Below are 16,588 nucleotides of genomic sequence, written 5' to 3'. Positions count from 1 at the left end.
AATAGATGTTTTTCTGGAACTCTCTTGCTTTTTCCATAATGCAGCAGATGTTGGCAATTTGATCTGGTTCTCTGCCTTTTCTAAAACCAGCTTGAACATCAGGAAGTTCACTGTTCACATATTGCTGAAGCCTGGCTTGGAGAATTTTGAGCATTACTTTACTAGCGTGTGAGATGAGTGCAATTGTGCGGTAGTTTGAGCATTCTTTGGCATTGCCTTTCTTAGGGATTGGAATGAAAACTGACCTTTTCCAGTCCTGTGGCCACTGCTGAGTTTTCCAAATATGCTGGCATATTGAGTGCAGCACTTTCACAGCATCATCTTTCAGGATTTGAAATAGCTCATCTTGAATTCCATCACCTCCACTAGCTTTGTTCGTAGTGATGCTTTCTAAGGCCCACTTGACTTCACATTCCAGGATGTCTGGCTCTAGGTCAGTGATCATGCCATTGTGATTATCTGGGTCGTGAAGATCTTTTTTGTACAGTTATTCTGTGTATTCTTGCCATCTCTTCTTAATATCTTCTGCTTCTGTTAGGTCCATACAATTTCTGTCCTTTATCGAGCCCGTCTTTGCATGAAATGTTCCCTTGGTTTCTCTAATTTTCTTGAAGAGATCTCTAGTCTTTCCCATTCTGTTGTTGTCCTCTATTTCTGTTTATTGATTGCTGAGGAAGGCTTTCTTATCTCTTCTTGCTATTCTTTGGAACTCTGCATTCAGATGCTTATATCTTTCCTTTGCTCCTTTGCTTTTTGCTTCCCTTCTTTTCACAGCTATTTGTAAGGCCTCCCCAGACAGCCATTTTGCTTTTTTGCATTTCTTTTCCACGGGGATGGTCTTGATCCCTGTCTCCTGTACAGTGTCACGAACCTCATTCCATAGTTCATCAGGCAGTCTATCTATCAGATCTAGGCCCTTAAATCTATTTCTCACTTCCACTGTATAATCATAAGGGATTTCATTTAGGTCATACCTGTATGGTCTAATGGTTTTCCCTACTTTCTTCAATTTAAGTCTGAATTTGGCAATAAGGAGTTCATGATCTGAGCCACAGTCAGCTCCTGGTCTTGTTTTTGCTGACTGTATAGAGCTTCTCCATCTTTGGCTGCAAAGAATATAATCATCTGATTTCGGTGTTGACCATCTGGTGATGCATATGTAGAGTCTTCTCTTATGTTGTTGGAAGAGGGTGTTTGTTATGATCAGTGCATTTTCTTGGCAAAACTCTTATTAGTCTTTGCCCTGCTTCATTCTGTATTCCAAGGCCAAATATGCCTGTTACTCCAGGTGTTTCTTGACTTCTTACTTTTGCATTCCAGTCTCCTATAATGAAAAGGACATCTTTTTTTGGGTGTTAGTTTTGTAGGTCTTCATAGAACCGTTCAACTTCAGCTTCTTCAGCGTTACTGGTTGGGGCATAGACTTGGATTACTGTGATATTGAATGGTTTGCCTTGGAAACGAACCGAGATCATTCTGTTGTTTTTGAGATTGCATCCAAGTACTGCATTTTGGACTCTTTTGTTGGCCATGATGGCCACTCCATTTCTTCTGAGGGATTCCTGCCCGCAGTAGTAGATATAATGGTCATCTGAGTTAAATTCACCCATTCCAGTCCATTTCAGTTCGCTGATTCCTAGAATGTCGACATTCACTCTTGCCATCTCTTGTTTGACCACTTCCAATTTGCCTTGATTCATGGACCTGACATTCCCGGTTCCTATGCAATATTGCTCTTTACAGCATCGGACCTTGCTTCTATCACCAGTCACATCCACAGCTGGGTATTCTTTTTGCTTTGGCTCCATCCCTTCATTCTTTCTGGAGTTATTTCTCCACTCATCACCAGTAGCATATTGGGCACCTGCTGACCTGAGGAGTTCCTCTTTCAGTGTCCTATCATTTTGCCTTTTCATACTGTTCATGGGGTTCTCAAGGCAAGAATACTGAAGTGGTTTGCCATTCCCTTCTCCAGTGGACCACATTCTGTCAGATCTCTCCACCATGACCCGCCCATCTTGGGTTGCCCCACGGGCATGGCTTAGTTTCATTGAGTTAGACAAGGCTGTGGTCCTAGTGTGATGAGATTGACTAGTTTTCTGTGATTATGGTTTCAGTGTGTCTGCCCTCTGATGCTCTCTTACAACACTTACCGTCTTACTTGGGTTTCTCTTACCTTGGGCGTGGGGTATCTCTTCACAGCTACTCCAGCAAAGCGCAGCTGCTGCTCCTTACCTTGGACGAGGGATATCTCCTCACCGCCGCCCTTCCTGACCTTCCACGTGGGATAGCTCCTCTAGGCCCTCCTGCGCCTGCGCAGCCAGGGCTCCTTGGACGTGGGGTTGGTCCTCCCGGCCGCCGCCCGGGCCTCGGGTGTGGGGGCGTGGGGTAGCTCATTCCGGCCGCCGCCCCTGACCTCGGATGCGGGGTAGCTCCTCTCGGCCGTTCCTGCGCCGTCTCAGCCTGGCACTCTCGGCTGCTGCCCCTGACCTCGGATGTGGGGTAACTCCTCTTGGCCGCCGCCCTTCGGGCATGGGGTCCTCCTGGCTTCTGTCCCTGACCTCAGACGTGGGGTAGCTCCTCTTGGCCGCCTGTGCTCAGTGCGCCAGTTGGCGCGGCCGCCTGCGCAGGACTACCGAATGGCATTTTATTGCATGTACATATTTTATGGTTCTTCTATAGAATATGGATTTTTCTTTCCAGGGGTGTTATTAAGCACATGGCTCCCACATGTGAAAACAGCTCCAACTACTAGTTAGCCCTAGAGTTAATACATTTTTGAAAAAAAATAGTGTACTGTCTTATAGTTTTGTTTTTATATTACAGTGTCTACTTTGCTCCCTTCCCAAGTGTAAAAGATTCTTATTTTGACTCTTGGTACAGTCTGTATATTTAGTTGTTGTTCAGTCACTCAGTCGTGTCCGACTCTTTGCCACTCCATGGACTGCAGCACGCAGGGCTTCCCTGTGTTTCATCACCTCCCAGAGTTTGCTCACACTCCTGTCCATTGAGTTGGTGATGCCATTCAACCATCTGGTCCTCTGTTGTCTCCTTTTCCTCCTGCTATCAAGCTTTCTCAGCATCCGGGTCTTTTCCAAGGAATTGGTTCTTCACATCAGGTGGCCAAAGTATTGTAGCTTCAGCTTCAGCATCACTCCTTGCAATGAATATTCAGGGTTGATTTCCTTTAGGACTGACTGGTTTGATCTCCTTGCAGTCCAAGGGACTCTCAAGAGTTTTCTCCAACACCACAGTACGAAAGCATCAATTCTTTGTCACTCAGCCTTCTTTATGGTCCAACTCTCACATCCATACATGACTACTAGAAAAACCATAGCTTTGACTATACAGACCTTTGTAGGCAAAGTCATGTCTCTGCTTTTTAATCCGATGTCTAGGTTTGTCTTAGCTTTTCTTCCAGGGAGCAAGTGTCTTAATTTCTTGGCTGCATTCACCGTCTGCAGTGATTTTGGAGCCCAAGAAAATAAAGTCTGTCACTGTTTCCATTGTTTACCCACTGATTTGCCATGAAGTGATGGGACTGGATGCCATGATCTTCGTTTTTTGAATGTTGAGTTTTAAGCCAGCTTTTATAAGCCAGCCAGTGTTTAGCAGTGTTATCTCAAATCTTTTTTACAAACTGAACACATTAAGTTCTGACACTTTCAAATGAGCTTATTCGTTCTCTTCCTTTCCTTTTGCCTGTGTTTAAAATCAAGACTGAGGACTTGATTAGGAGTATTTTTTTTTAAATAGAGAAGATAAGCAACAAAGAAGACAAGACAAGGTTTACTAAAAAAAAATCACAGTTACTGGTTTCCAGGTGTTACATTGCTTGGAGGTATGTTTTTTCATGAGATTTAGAATTTTTTTTAAATTAAAGAGTGACATTAAGTGATTAAAGGAATAAGGATATTTAATTAAAAAATATGGTTCGTTATAGCTGTTCATAATCTAAGACAGACTTGGAATTTTGTTTGAAATGCTTTGAAATTGTGCTAATAATTTTGAAGGTGTTAGAAAGTTGTTAATACTTTTTAAAGTAGTTTCAATGAGAATTTGAACTCTTTGAAAAGCATTTGTTCCAGAGAGACTGTGAAGAAAATAGATACTTCCTCTGGAAACCTAGAGTCAGACTCTTCTTTGATTTCCATAGTGACGGAGCTAGAATGTCTCAGTCCCAACACCCGCTCTCCCCCATTCCATTTTATTCTTGCTGAGAAGAGTCCAGAGTGTGACGTGTTTGTGTTTTCATTTCAGTCATGGATTGTGCAGGCATCTAAGAAAATTATTTTTCTGCCTAATTTCACCTTGAAAGTTAGCTAAACTATAAGTCCTAGTTAGATTATCTGTGTTGGGATGTGTTTTCAAAGAATGTTTTTGCACTTTAGGAAATAATATGTGGCCATAAAGTAGTCTTTTTTTCCTTTTCTTTCATGGACGAGTTGCCAGATAACTTTTATTTCTCATATTTATTTTTGTTGAGCTTCATACTCATGTACATGTGAAGGTATGTTTGTATTTAGCACCACTGGTTATCCCACTGCTGCCTTTCCACAATCAGTTGTTCCGGCTTATGTGCTTTATCAGTAGGTCACTGAGTCATAGAACGTAATTTCATCAACTGGGAATTTGTGAAGAATTAAGTTACAGGAGTTAATAAGACTCTTAGTAAGAATTTAAAATTATTATTTTGTGAAGAAAACAAATGGGGGAAGGGGAGATGGTTACTTGACTGTCTTAAGGCCCCTAGCTGGGCTTGAAAATTAAACTGACAAATTAATAGAGAAAGCATACAAGTGTATTTAATTATGTTTTACATGACACAGGAAGCTTCATAAGGAAAAAAATTCAAAGAAACAGTTAAGCCTGAGCATTTTTATACTTGGTTTGATGAAGAGTAGAAAGTTGTGGGGAAATAAATACAACAGGAGGCATGAAGGATTTTAGCTAAGGTTAGTAAACTGCGGGAAACAGCAGGGTCTGTGATTTTAAATTCCTCTCAACATTCTATCATCTTTGGAGATAAGGCTGCTTCTTTCCTCCAAGTGTAAGGACAACACCTCTCACATGGGAGTCTTATGACCTGCTTCAGGGTAGAAAGGGAAGGTCAGAGAGTCTTTGCATTTCTCACACTCCTTCAGCTTAAAATAATTACTCTGTCAAAGTGGCATATCTTGGAGTAACATATCCTGATTCCCTTCACTTTTTAATTTTGCTTCCTGTTAACTGAGGAGTATACTCCAAGGGTAATTTGTGATTGGTTACTGTATTCTCACTTGGTCTTTTAAATTTTTTTTTCACTTGGTCTTTAGTGGGATGTGTTCACCTCTTCCCGGTTCCCTTGGGAGCATAAACTAGATGCAGGTTAAGGGCATAGAGCTATCTTTGTTCTAATAGTAGAACATAGAGGTCCATGTTTCAATGATTAACACAGATAGGATACTGGCTTAAAGAAAAGTATTACTCACTTCTGCAAACTCTAAACACAAAATCAGAAGTTAAAAGTTCCTAATTGAATGGATGTTCAGTTGTTTTACCAGTAAATTCTTTGCACTGTGAAAAATTCACTTCATAGTTCCTTTAGCTCATGAACTCTCTTGTTGCATTTAAAACAGAATTTGAGTTATGAAAATTCAAGTTAAGAACAGATTTTAGTAAGTCCACCTACACATTGATTTCTGTTCAAAACCCCAGTTTGTTGATAGTTTTATTCTTTATAGATTCAGGTTTTCTTTACATTGGGTTAAGTGGCAGACTTTCTTCCTGAATATACAAGACTGAAAGTTTCTAAACTGAGTGGTTAGCAATAAAGTTCTGGAAATTAAATATACTCAGGTCATACAAATATATGTAAACTAAGGTAGACAGTCTATAGGTAGGGAACTTGGGGAAATGAGAGTCAATTACATGAAACGTTTCTTTTCTTTAAAAACAGCCTTTGGGTTTAGAGGTATACTTAGGAAAAACGTATTATCCATGAAAACTGCTTTGTCAGACAAAAACGTGGGTCTGCACGTAACTTTGCATAAGAAATGTATGATAGTGATGGGGGAGGAGAGAAAGGATTCAAATGTGTTTCAGCAGCTTTGCAGGATAAGGCAAAGCAAAGCAAATAGCCATGCTGTGTGTCTCAAAGGGCCCTTCTGTGGGTATTTCAACTTGAAAGGGGATTAGCATTGGAAGTCTGTGATCATGTCAAACATTTGTAATTGAAGATGGCTGTTAAAAATAATTCCTAACGTAACTGGATTCTAACAGTCTTGTTGATGATGAGGTAAGTGGAGAGAATAGGAAATGATCTGTTTGTCATTGCTTGAGCCACAAAGCCAAGAAACGTAGTGTCTGGGAATGAAGGCTTTAAAAGCCACAACATTGGGAAGTGCTTGATAATTGAAATCAAAGAGGGTTTTTGTGAAAAGTGAAGAAGGATTGTATACATGGGAATATATATGTATAGTGTTGAAGTTTTGCTTTTAATGTCTCTTGCCACAGTTCAAATTGACCTTTTTAATTACTTTAGTAGCCACAGTTAATATAATGATTTTTGCCAAACTGTAAGCCTAGGCAACTTAAATGCATGCCTCATGTAAATAGTCATGTTCTGTGAGCACGTTTGGCTTGTTGCTTGTATTTTTGTCCTTTGAAATCAAGTTTTAGAACCTTTTGGGGGAAGTTCGTGGGCAACCGGTAGCTCTTTCTAGCACATGAATATGATTTTCTCTTCTGTGGATAAATTATACATCTTGCATTATATACATTCATCTGGATATTGGGTGAAAAAATTACAGTATTATTTGGCTACTAAAGAACATCTATTACATCTGCACATTTATGTCGCTAACAAATGAACGCTTCACCAAGGCAGTCTCTGAGAGATATGCAGCTTTGGGGGAAAAAAAGTGAGCAGGAAATGTTTTTCTTAGAGGATTTTAATAGAGAAACATTAAATGATTTGTGGTGGGTTTTATTTTCCTGAAGCACCTTCTACAACCTGAAATTCAATTGTATATTGTGCTAAGGGATGAGTGCACTGACCTTGTCAAAAGAGTGAGCAAGGATTTCATTTGACTTTGGTTTGTTAGTTCACAATACTCATGTATATCTGGATCTTTAGCCTTGGCTTTTTATAACTCTATCATCCTAGGCAGTCATTCACTATGAAAACACTTGTGTTTCTCTTTTTTCTTTGTATTTGTTCATTTGAAAAGCCTTTCAAAAGAAATTGCAGCCTGCATGTGATTATAGCTATCAGTAGCACTTAAACTAACTGCGGAGATGAAACTTTTTGTTGGGGGCCGTGCTAATTTCAGATACCAATAGAAAAAGAAGAATTTTCCCCCTTAAAAGACCCGACTTTACTAATTAGTAGCTGCTCTTTGGGTTGAGCTAGAGTCCTCAGGGACAGCATTTGATAGTCTAATTTTTGACATTTTAATTTGACAAGAAACAATTCAGGGAAACGACTTAGGCATGTGCCTGAAGTCTCTCACTGTGATTGTGATACTCAGGGCAGGGAATGCCTTTGAACGTCTGCAGCACTTTGTAAACCCTGTGATCCACTTCATATGATGGTTCAAGATCTTTGGCAGGTGTTTTCATAGGAACTTCACCTAAAGTACTCCTACATGGTTGAAAGACTTTTTTCTATAGATATTAGGATGTGGGGGTAATGCAATAAATACTGATCTGTGTGACAAAACAACATTCCATAGGGACAATAAATTTAGGTATAAAATATGTAAGTTTTTTTGGCCTCTTTAGTTATGTCATAGTCTACATCTTTCTAACTCAGAAGTGTTGTTTCTTTAAAAAAAATTTCCCTTGGCCTTTGAAAATAGTGGAAGAGACTAATTTCAGATATGAGTTACTTGGTTTGTATCTCTTTCTGTATGATGAAGAATTTACGTTTTTAATCGGAGAAGTTAAAGCTGAAGCAAATAGTGCATACACAATACATAAGCCTGCATGGTAGTTTATTTCTGAAAAATTAGAAATCTATGTTTCTCCAAGTGTTTTAGAGAATATTTTAAGGACCAAATTGAAACTGAAGTGGGTGTTTGAAAAATATCTGCTGTGAGAAGCCTGCTTTCTAAACCTGGGAAATAGGTGATAGAACAGTAAAGAGTGCTTTTTTTGTTCCTTCTGTGTGTGTGTGTTTCTAATATGTGCGGTTTTGTGTTTTAACCAGTAGATAAAGTTGGAAATGGTACTCTGGAACTTGCTCATGATGGTTCAGTTCAGTTCAGTTCAGTCGCTCAGTCGTGTCTGATTCTTTGCGACCCCATGAATTGCAGCACGCCAGGCCTCCCTGTCCATCACCAACTCCCGGAGTTCACTCAGACTCATGTCCATCGAGTCGGTGATGCCATCCAGCCATCTCATCCTCTGTCATCCCCTTCTCCTCCTGCCCCCAATCCCTCCCAGCATCAGGGTCTTTTCCAATGAGTCAACTCTTCACGTCAGGTGGACAAAGTATTGGAGTTTCAGCTTTAGCATCATTCCTTCCAAAGAACACCCAGGACTGATCTCCTTTAGAATGGACTGTTTGGATCTCCTTGCAGTCCAAGGGACTCTCAAGAGAATCTTCTCCAACACCACAGTTCAAAAGCATCAATTCTTTGGTGCTCAGCTTTCTTCACAGTCCCAATCTCACATCCATACATGACCACTGGAAAAACCATAGCCTTGACTAGACGGACCTTCATGATGGTAGTGATTTATTTATTCCAGGTGAGGAAAATACATTCATTTCACTGATCAATGTATCTCTTTGGTATGGGGTTGGGTAGATAATTTGGAGAAGTAGCCTGCTGCTGCTGCTGCTAAGTCACTTCAGTCGTGTCCGACTCCGTGCGACCCCATAGATGGCAGCCCACCAGGCTCCTCCGTCCTTGGGATTCTCCAGGCAAGAACACTGGAGTGGGTTGCCATTTCCTTCTCCAATGCATGAAAGTGAAAAGTGAAAGTGAAGTCGCTCAGTCAAGTCTGACCCTCAGCGACCCCATGGACTGCAGCCTTCCAGGCTCCTCCGTCCATGGGATTTTCCAGGCGAGAGTACTGGAGTGGGGTGCCATTGCCTTCTCCAGAGAAGTAGCCTGCTTAGAGTCAATTGGTTATGTTCTGTTACTTCTTTACAAGTCATTATTACTTTGTATCCTACTTAATTAAGTGAAAAATATTTAAGAGGGAAAAAAATGTTTTAATGGATTTGCCAGTCATAAATGTGTATGTGGGTGCTTGCTCCCTCACTTCCCTGAAAACGTTTGTCTGTTTCCCTCTCCTTCCTTCCCTCCTTTTCTCTCTTCTTTCTGTTTTCCCTCTCATTTAAATAAGGGAAAAAGAAGAAAAGCATCTTTCATATCATTGTGTAAGAATGCCTATGACTGTAAATAATTTCTTTCTTGAAGATTTATGATTTTATATCTATTTTAGTAAAATCACTTATATCTAACAATTTATTGTTTGTAATTTCTCATAAAGAACAAACTATTCAGTTTTCTTCTAGGAATAAAACCACTATTCAGTTTTCTTCTAGGAATAAAAACTCAAAGTTACTCTAACATGGGTATACTTGGGTTTGTATTCTAACATCTTTCTGTTTTTTAACTTTCAGATGAAAATAATGTTGAAATATGATGCCAGGTGTGTGATATGAAACATTAATATTACTATTGAGATTGTAATTTTACTAATAATTGTCCTACGCTTGAGTTAGTAAACTAGAAATTAACAGGAAAAATTCAGTGGAGCCCTTTGTTATAAAATACATTTTCAGAACATCAAGTCATTTAAAATTTACTTTGGAAATGGAGACTTCATAGTTAAAACAAACTTGAAGAAATGAAATAATTTTAAAAGTTCTTTCAGCCATGGTGCATAGTTACTGCTGGATGTGATTGCCAGCACTGGGGAATCAGGAAGTCTGTAGTTTAAATTCTTCAGGATCAGATTATATCAGAGATTTTCTTTACACATGATGTTAAGAACATATTAAGTGACCGCTGTAACTTTCTTTTCCTTTCTTACCTTTGGGAATCTCAAGAACACAGCTTTAGCTTTCTTTTTATTTGTGTTATCTTTATATTTGTTTTTAATTTTCAGAAATTTATACTGTTAAGCTACAGCAGGACTAAGTATCCGAACAACCTTCCAGCTTTCTTTAGTATATTGTTTTTTAAAAATTGTATAAATATCTACTGGCCAGGTATTAAGAACGTGGAGCAGGAAACTTTATGAAGGGATAGGGGAGATGTCATTACTTTTAGGTAAGATTAGACCAGGAGGTTATGTTTTTTCATTTGTTAGTTTTGGGATCCTCCCCCCACCCCCAGTTATGATTTCATTTTAGCTTTGAGCAGTGTAGAGATAAAATACATTTGCCCAAAAGAAGGCCCAAAACAATTAAGATTTTAAATTTCCAGGGATACCAAAAGAGATCAGAAGATTTTAAGAGAATGTTCAGTGCCTTTAATAAGCATAGGCTTAATTAAAGAGGTTGCAGTCGGTGTCATTAACCAGCTAACATTTAAGTACCCTAGCTTGTACTCTTGCTTTTTGGTGGAGTGAAAAAAACTGATGACTTAGCATCACTCTTTACAATGACGTTGAAAATTATGAGATATATGTTTCTGGTTTGTCCTAGTTCTGCTTTTATTTCAGTTGAAATTTATACTAAACTCGATGCCAGCACAAAGCTTGTCCGTTTCTTGTGTCTGTTTATCATTTGCATGATTTTGAACAATAAACATTCCTTGACAACAGCATCACACTTTGTTTTTACCAACACTCATCGTTATTCCAAACATGAACCCAAATTGGTTTTTATCCATGTTAATGAAAAAAACAAATCCCTCTGTTTCAATGAGTAAAGCATAAAAACATGAGATGCTGGAAAGTCTGGAATCAATTAAGTTAGCCAAGTGTGTAGGAAAAAGACAGCAGACATGGAAAATGATCATATCAAAATGACCTGTTTTATAGAAATAGAAATTTGCAGACTAAGTGGTGAATAAGAAATTAATTTAGGAAATTTCCATTTATTTAATAATTAATTTTATTCATTTGATTTTCAGACTGTAGGAATATGTATCTGAGAGTACTCTTAGTCCTTATTTGATTGTAGGTCTGTGTTAATTCATATTTACTTTTATCCTTTCTGTGCTATATATGTTAATTGGCCTCAGATCTGAAAATTACAAAGAAATTACTTGAGCCAGCTGCACAGAGTTGAAGAATAGTATCTATAGTTGCTTAAAAGGCAAGGCAAGATAATGTAGACTCTGGTGAATTATTTTAGTTTGAAAATATGCACTAAAAGGGTACAGCAAATAAATACATTTCAGTGATGTAGCCACAGGGAGTGAAATGTTGAGGAAGAAACCAATTTGTGCAAGAATTGGAAGACCATGCTTGTTCTGGATGCTTCTAAAGGTTCTCACTTGGACACTATTTTATTTTAAAATACTTAACTTGAGTATCCAAGGAAGTCCTGGTTCTTATTTGTGTTTTGTCTTTTGAGGCATGGGAGGAAATCAGGTGTTTTGAGGTATCAATCCTTGGCCCAGGGATCCCTTTATATTTTTCAGTAGAATATAAAAACCTAAATGATACTGAATGTTCTTTTCCATGGCTATACCGTTAACTGTGTACTACTCATCTGTTGTTCAGTTGCCCAGTCATGTCCGACTGTTTGCGACCCCATAGTCTACAGCACACTAGGCTCCTTGAATGGATCTACTCATCTGAGTGGATCCCAATTTGTTCAGTTTCTGTTGTATCTAACCAGATGACTTGACAGTGAATGCTCCTTTCTAAACAAATAACCTATTCTTATGCATCCCTGGGTTGGGAAGATCCCCTGGAGAAGGAAATGGCAGCCCACTCCAGTATCCTTGCCTGGAAAGTCTCATGGACAGAGGAGCCCGGTCGCAAAGAGTCGGGCGCAATTGACCAACACTTGCGCATGTACAGTATCTCCTGCTTTGAGTTTTCCTTGAAATGAGATAGGAGAAATAAAGTAGACCATCATGCCAATATGTGAACCTCTGGGAACAAAAATGCTTACTGATTAACTTTCACAAAGAAACTTTCAAAAAGCCCCAAAGCTTTCTAGTTATTGAAAAAACCTGTGAAAAGATGATTGGGCTGTGAGAAGTGGGCAGAGGTTGGTATTTAAGTAGGTAGAAGCCTGGCCTTACAGTCCAGAGACCAGTTTTTCCTTTTTGAGTTTGAGTTTCAGGTGATCTTGATTTAATTTTATTTACTTCTGGTTCTTTCTAACCCCACAGGTAAAATGAAGAGGATACTTAGGATTCTGACTTCCTTATAGGAATTAGATCTTAAAGCACTTACAAAAAGCTGTAAATACTATAGAAATGCAAGAGATTCATGTTGTTGATTTCAGATCAACTGAAAATGGCTTTGAGGAAATAATACTTGTAGACTAAGCAAAGAATTCTTTGACCATTTTTTGCCTCTGCATTGAAGGAGCTAGTTTGACCAAATTATCAGACAGGATATAGACAGGTGCCATTGCACTCAGCTATTTTCCCTTTTGTGAGAGCCTTGAGTTGAATGTTTCTCTGGGCAGCTAGTCCTTGGCACCGCAGCCTTGTTCTGAGAGTGGCATCTGGCACTAGATTGATTTAACCGAGTCTGAGGTTTGCTCTTTTCAGAATGTGCTCCCTAGGCAGCTTCTGTGTTGCTCTGACATGACCACATGCTGCTGCTGCTTTTCCTGCCTTCCAGCACCACGTGTGAGGCTAAGACATTCTGACACCTGCCATTTGGAACCTTTACTTACTGAAAAATGTCAAGATTTTCAGACAAGATGAAGACAGATATAACTGATTATTCTTCCCTTTCTCAGAAATAGGCTGAGGGCATTCGTTCATAGATGGATGAATTGCTATAGTAGTACAGTTCTGTTAGTTTGGAGAGAGGAACCCAGATTTGTAAAAAAAAGCATCAAAGGTGTTTATGTGTTCTTGTTCTCCTTTGTACCTATTATGCATGATATTAATTTGCTGTTTGTATAAGGAAAGGTTTTAGTGATTATCCTTTGGATTTCACAGGATAAATGGTGAGAGTTGGGGGCAGGGGATGCAGTTCTCTTTGCACCTTATTGTTATGAAGAACCTCACTAGGAAATTGTAGATTTCAGAGGATGAGCTTCTCTTATGATCATATTATCATACAGATGCACACACAGATAACTGTCAAAGTAAGACCTCCTGTTTGAGGTCCTTGCTGCTGCTGCTTCCTTTTTTTTTTTTTTTTTCCCCATTGAGCCTTGATGTTCTAAGATCAGAGGACTGATTGGTAAATAAGGACAGGAGGAAAAGTAGGGTAACCTGCTGAGTTTGTTCCTGCTAATAACTGGAATCTAACTGGTTGAAGAAGGAGCTTGAACACTGTTATAAAATGAAGGCTTAAAAAATTTATTATTTTGCTTTTTCTTACCTTTCAATTTTATGGATAAATTATAATTGGTTGTTGGCTATTGAGTAAGCTCTGTATTTTTTAAAAATTTATTTTTAGTTGATTCTTTCTTATGTCTTTATCTAGGATCTCAAGTTCAGTAATGTTGCAGAGATGGTAATATCTTAATTTTGTGTAATTTGGGAAAGATGTTCCAATGACTGTAGTTATTTTGAATTACAGAAAATGTAAAGTGGTTGGATAAGATGCCTTATAAGTTTTTATTAGGAGCCAGACTATTTTGAGAGACTGTGGATCTCTTATGAAACCGTATTCTCTGACATCTCTTTGGACAGCTTCTTAAGTGACTCTGGGTGGCTCACTGAGAAAGGAGAATGAGTATTGGCCATCAGACTTATTCGTTGTATTGTAATTTATGAAGACTAATAAAATAATAAAATCCATCTCCAGCAACTGAAAGGCAATGAGGACTAATGGCTTTTAATGTTATGAACAGGGTCCATGAATTAGAACATAAATATTTGAAAACATTTTATAGTAGAGGCCTAGGAGTTCTTCAGTATACAAAGCTTCTTGCTTTGGGTCCTAGACTGGCTTGAATTATATAAAGAAGGATTCTTTTGCCAAGTTAAATGGGTTTTAATCTTTTAACTGGATCCTTCTTATTGCTGTAGTTTTTCCATAAAATCACAGAATCTGTGTCTTAGGTCATGGTTATAGAAATAGTAAACTTATTCATACAAGTTTATCTTACAATTTGCTTTTTGCACATGGATAATCAGTGGGAGAGGGGTTTGGGGGAGAATGGATACACGTGTATGTATGGCTGAGTCCTTTCACTTTTCACCTAGAAAACTGCCACAACATTGTTAATTGGCTATACCTCAATACAAGATAGTTTAAAGTTATCAAGAAAAAAGGAAAAAAATAAAGTAAGCATGTAGTAATTTGGGTTTTACCCTTGAAATGAATCATCTTAATATTGCTTCTACCCAAATCAAACGTATCCTGTATATTCCTGAAGTATGTTTTATGCATTTGCAAGTTATGATCCTAGATAAGATTTGAATTTTAGCTGCAATCTTTGACTCTTCTTCATTCAAGGTACAATAAATATTCAACAAAGAAAGGGCTGTACTTGTATATGAATTATTTTAAATGCCCTGATATGAAAAACTAATAATAGAAACCTCAAAATAAATGTATTCTTTCAAATAATACACTCTTTTTCTATACTATCTTCCATGGTACACCATTTATCTTTATTTCTACTTCTATTTCTAGTTTGTAAGGTGGACATATTTCTTATATTCTTTATTTTTTAATTGAAGGATAATTGCTTTACAGAATTTTGTTTTCTGTCAGACCTCAGCATGAATCAGCCATAGGTATACATATGTCTCCTCCCACTTGAATCTCCCTCCCAACTCCCTCCCCATCCCACCCCTCTAGGTTGATACAGAGCCCCTGTTTGAGTTATACTTATATTCTTAAGAATGGTATCAAAATGCATATACTGACCAATGAATGACTCTGAAAACACTGACACAGAGGTCCATGTTCTTTAGTGCCAGCATGCCATCCACTGTTCTCAGGTGATAGCTAGGCCCACCTGCAGCTGAATTTATTCATTCTATAATGTATTAAAGCCAGCTAGTTGCAAGTTCTTTATTCCCTTTCTTCTAAAAAGATTAAATATGTTTAGGGTGATAGTTGTGATAGGCTTTGCTAAATCAAAACAGAAAAGCAGATACTGTGAGTGATATTTGCATATTGCTTATGTGAATGGAAGCCATTAAGCTTTCACATTTTTCAAGGGTTTACTATTTTGAATTTTTTGAGGCTTTTTTTTTTTTTTTTTTAAAAGAAAAGCCAGCATCAAGCACTGGAGAAGGAAATGGCGACCCACTCCAGTGTTCTTGCCTGGAGGATCCCAGGGACGGGGGAGCCTGGTGGGCTGCCATCTATGGGGTCGCACAGAGTCGGACACGACTGAAGCGACTTAGCAGCAGCAGCAGCAGCAGCAGGGCTTTTAATTCAGCCCAAGGACATCTCTCAACTTGGAGAATAGTTTGGCCCTGAAAAGCGTCTCAGGTCTTCTATGGCTTTGCAATGCAGCAGTAAGAATGTTTAATATATAACAGAAAACTTTCATCCAAAATAAAGTAAGATAAAATTAAATAATATCCTTGTCCCGCCCACTCCACACACCAGTTCCTGTTCTGAACTTAATCCATTACTTGTGCTGTTAATACCTAATACTTAACTGAAACTCTAGAGCCAAAGAACTAAAACTCAGTCCTAACCCCAAAACAAAAACAAACTAAAATGAGTAACTTGAGGTTTATGGCAACTAGTTCAGGTCAGCACACATATGAGGAGGAAGGCGCTAGAGCCACACTAATGACAGAACACATTCAACTAGGGAAGATGGTTATAGGAAGAGTAGTGGAACATCAGGAGAAGCTCCATACAGACTTGTAGGTAGCTGGAGGTGCCATATCTTTCCATGTCACATCGGAAAATAGGGACTTCAGGGAGGAGGCCATTTCTGTCACTCCAGTTTTAGAAGCTCCACATCAAAGATGAGAGTAGCATTTGGTGGGATGATGCCTGGGTGCCCTCTAGAACCATAGGCGTAGTCTGGGGAGACAGTCAGCTTGGCTCTCTGACCTGTGCTCATTTGGGCAATCCCTTCTTCCCAGCCTCGGATCACCTGCTTCTTGCCCAGCACAAACTTAAAGGGTTTGTTTCTGTCCCGAGAGGAGTCAAATTTCTTTCCATCTTCCAGTGTCCCCGTGTAGTGCACCACGCAGGTCTGGCCGTGCTGCGGGAACGTGCGCCCGTCTCCAGGAGAGATGGTCTCTACCTGCACTCCCATGGCGGAGGAGGCCCTGCCGCTGGGCGGGCAGACAGGTGGGCGGGATGGACCGAGAGCAGACCGGGCAGCGGTTGTGCGGCTCTGCCTCCTTCCTCCGCGCAACGGCTGAGCGCATGCCCTGGCACGCCTCCCTGAGGCTTTAGAACACTGGTTCTTAAAGTCGTAGACTTTATTAGAATTTAAAACTTTTGTGTTTCAAAAGACCGTTAGAGAAATTAAAAGAAAAGCCAAAAATTGGGAGAAAATATTTGCAAATTATGAATC

The 16,588-nt window shown here is 39.1% G+C and overlaps 2 protein-coding genes across 3 annotated transcripts in view; one reads left to right on the top strand and one right to left on the bottom strand.

The window, feature by feature from the left end:
* SRBD1 (S1 RNA binding domain 1) overlaps positions 1–16,588 on the top strand; it is a 238,278-nt gene that overhangs the window by 113,334 nt on the left and 108,356 nt on the right. The gene's annotated exons all lie outside the window — the stretch shown is intronic.
* On the bottom strand, positions 15,993–16,357 carry LOC102403970 (peptidyl-prolyl cis-trans isomerase FKBP1A-like). Its single transcript, XM_045162232.1, has one exon. The coding sequence runs from the start codon at positions 16,322–16,324 to the stop codon at positions 15,998–16,000; it is 327 nt and encodes a 108-aa protein (XP_045018167.1). The 5' UTR covers positions 16,325–16,357; the 3' UTR covers positions 15,993–15,997.

This window comes from Bubalus bubalis, chromosome 12 (assembly GCF_019923935.1).
Source record: "Bubalus bubalis isolate 160015118507 breed Murrah chromosome 12, NDDB_SH_1, whole genome shotgun sequence".
Lineage (NCBI taxonomy): Eukaryota > Metazoa > Chordata > Mammalia > Artiodactyla > Bovidae > Bubalus > Bubalus bubalis.
The sequence above is the reverse complement of the archived record's forward strand: the minus strand, read 5'-3'. Positions and strand labels throughout refer to the sequence as shown.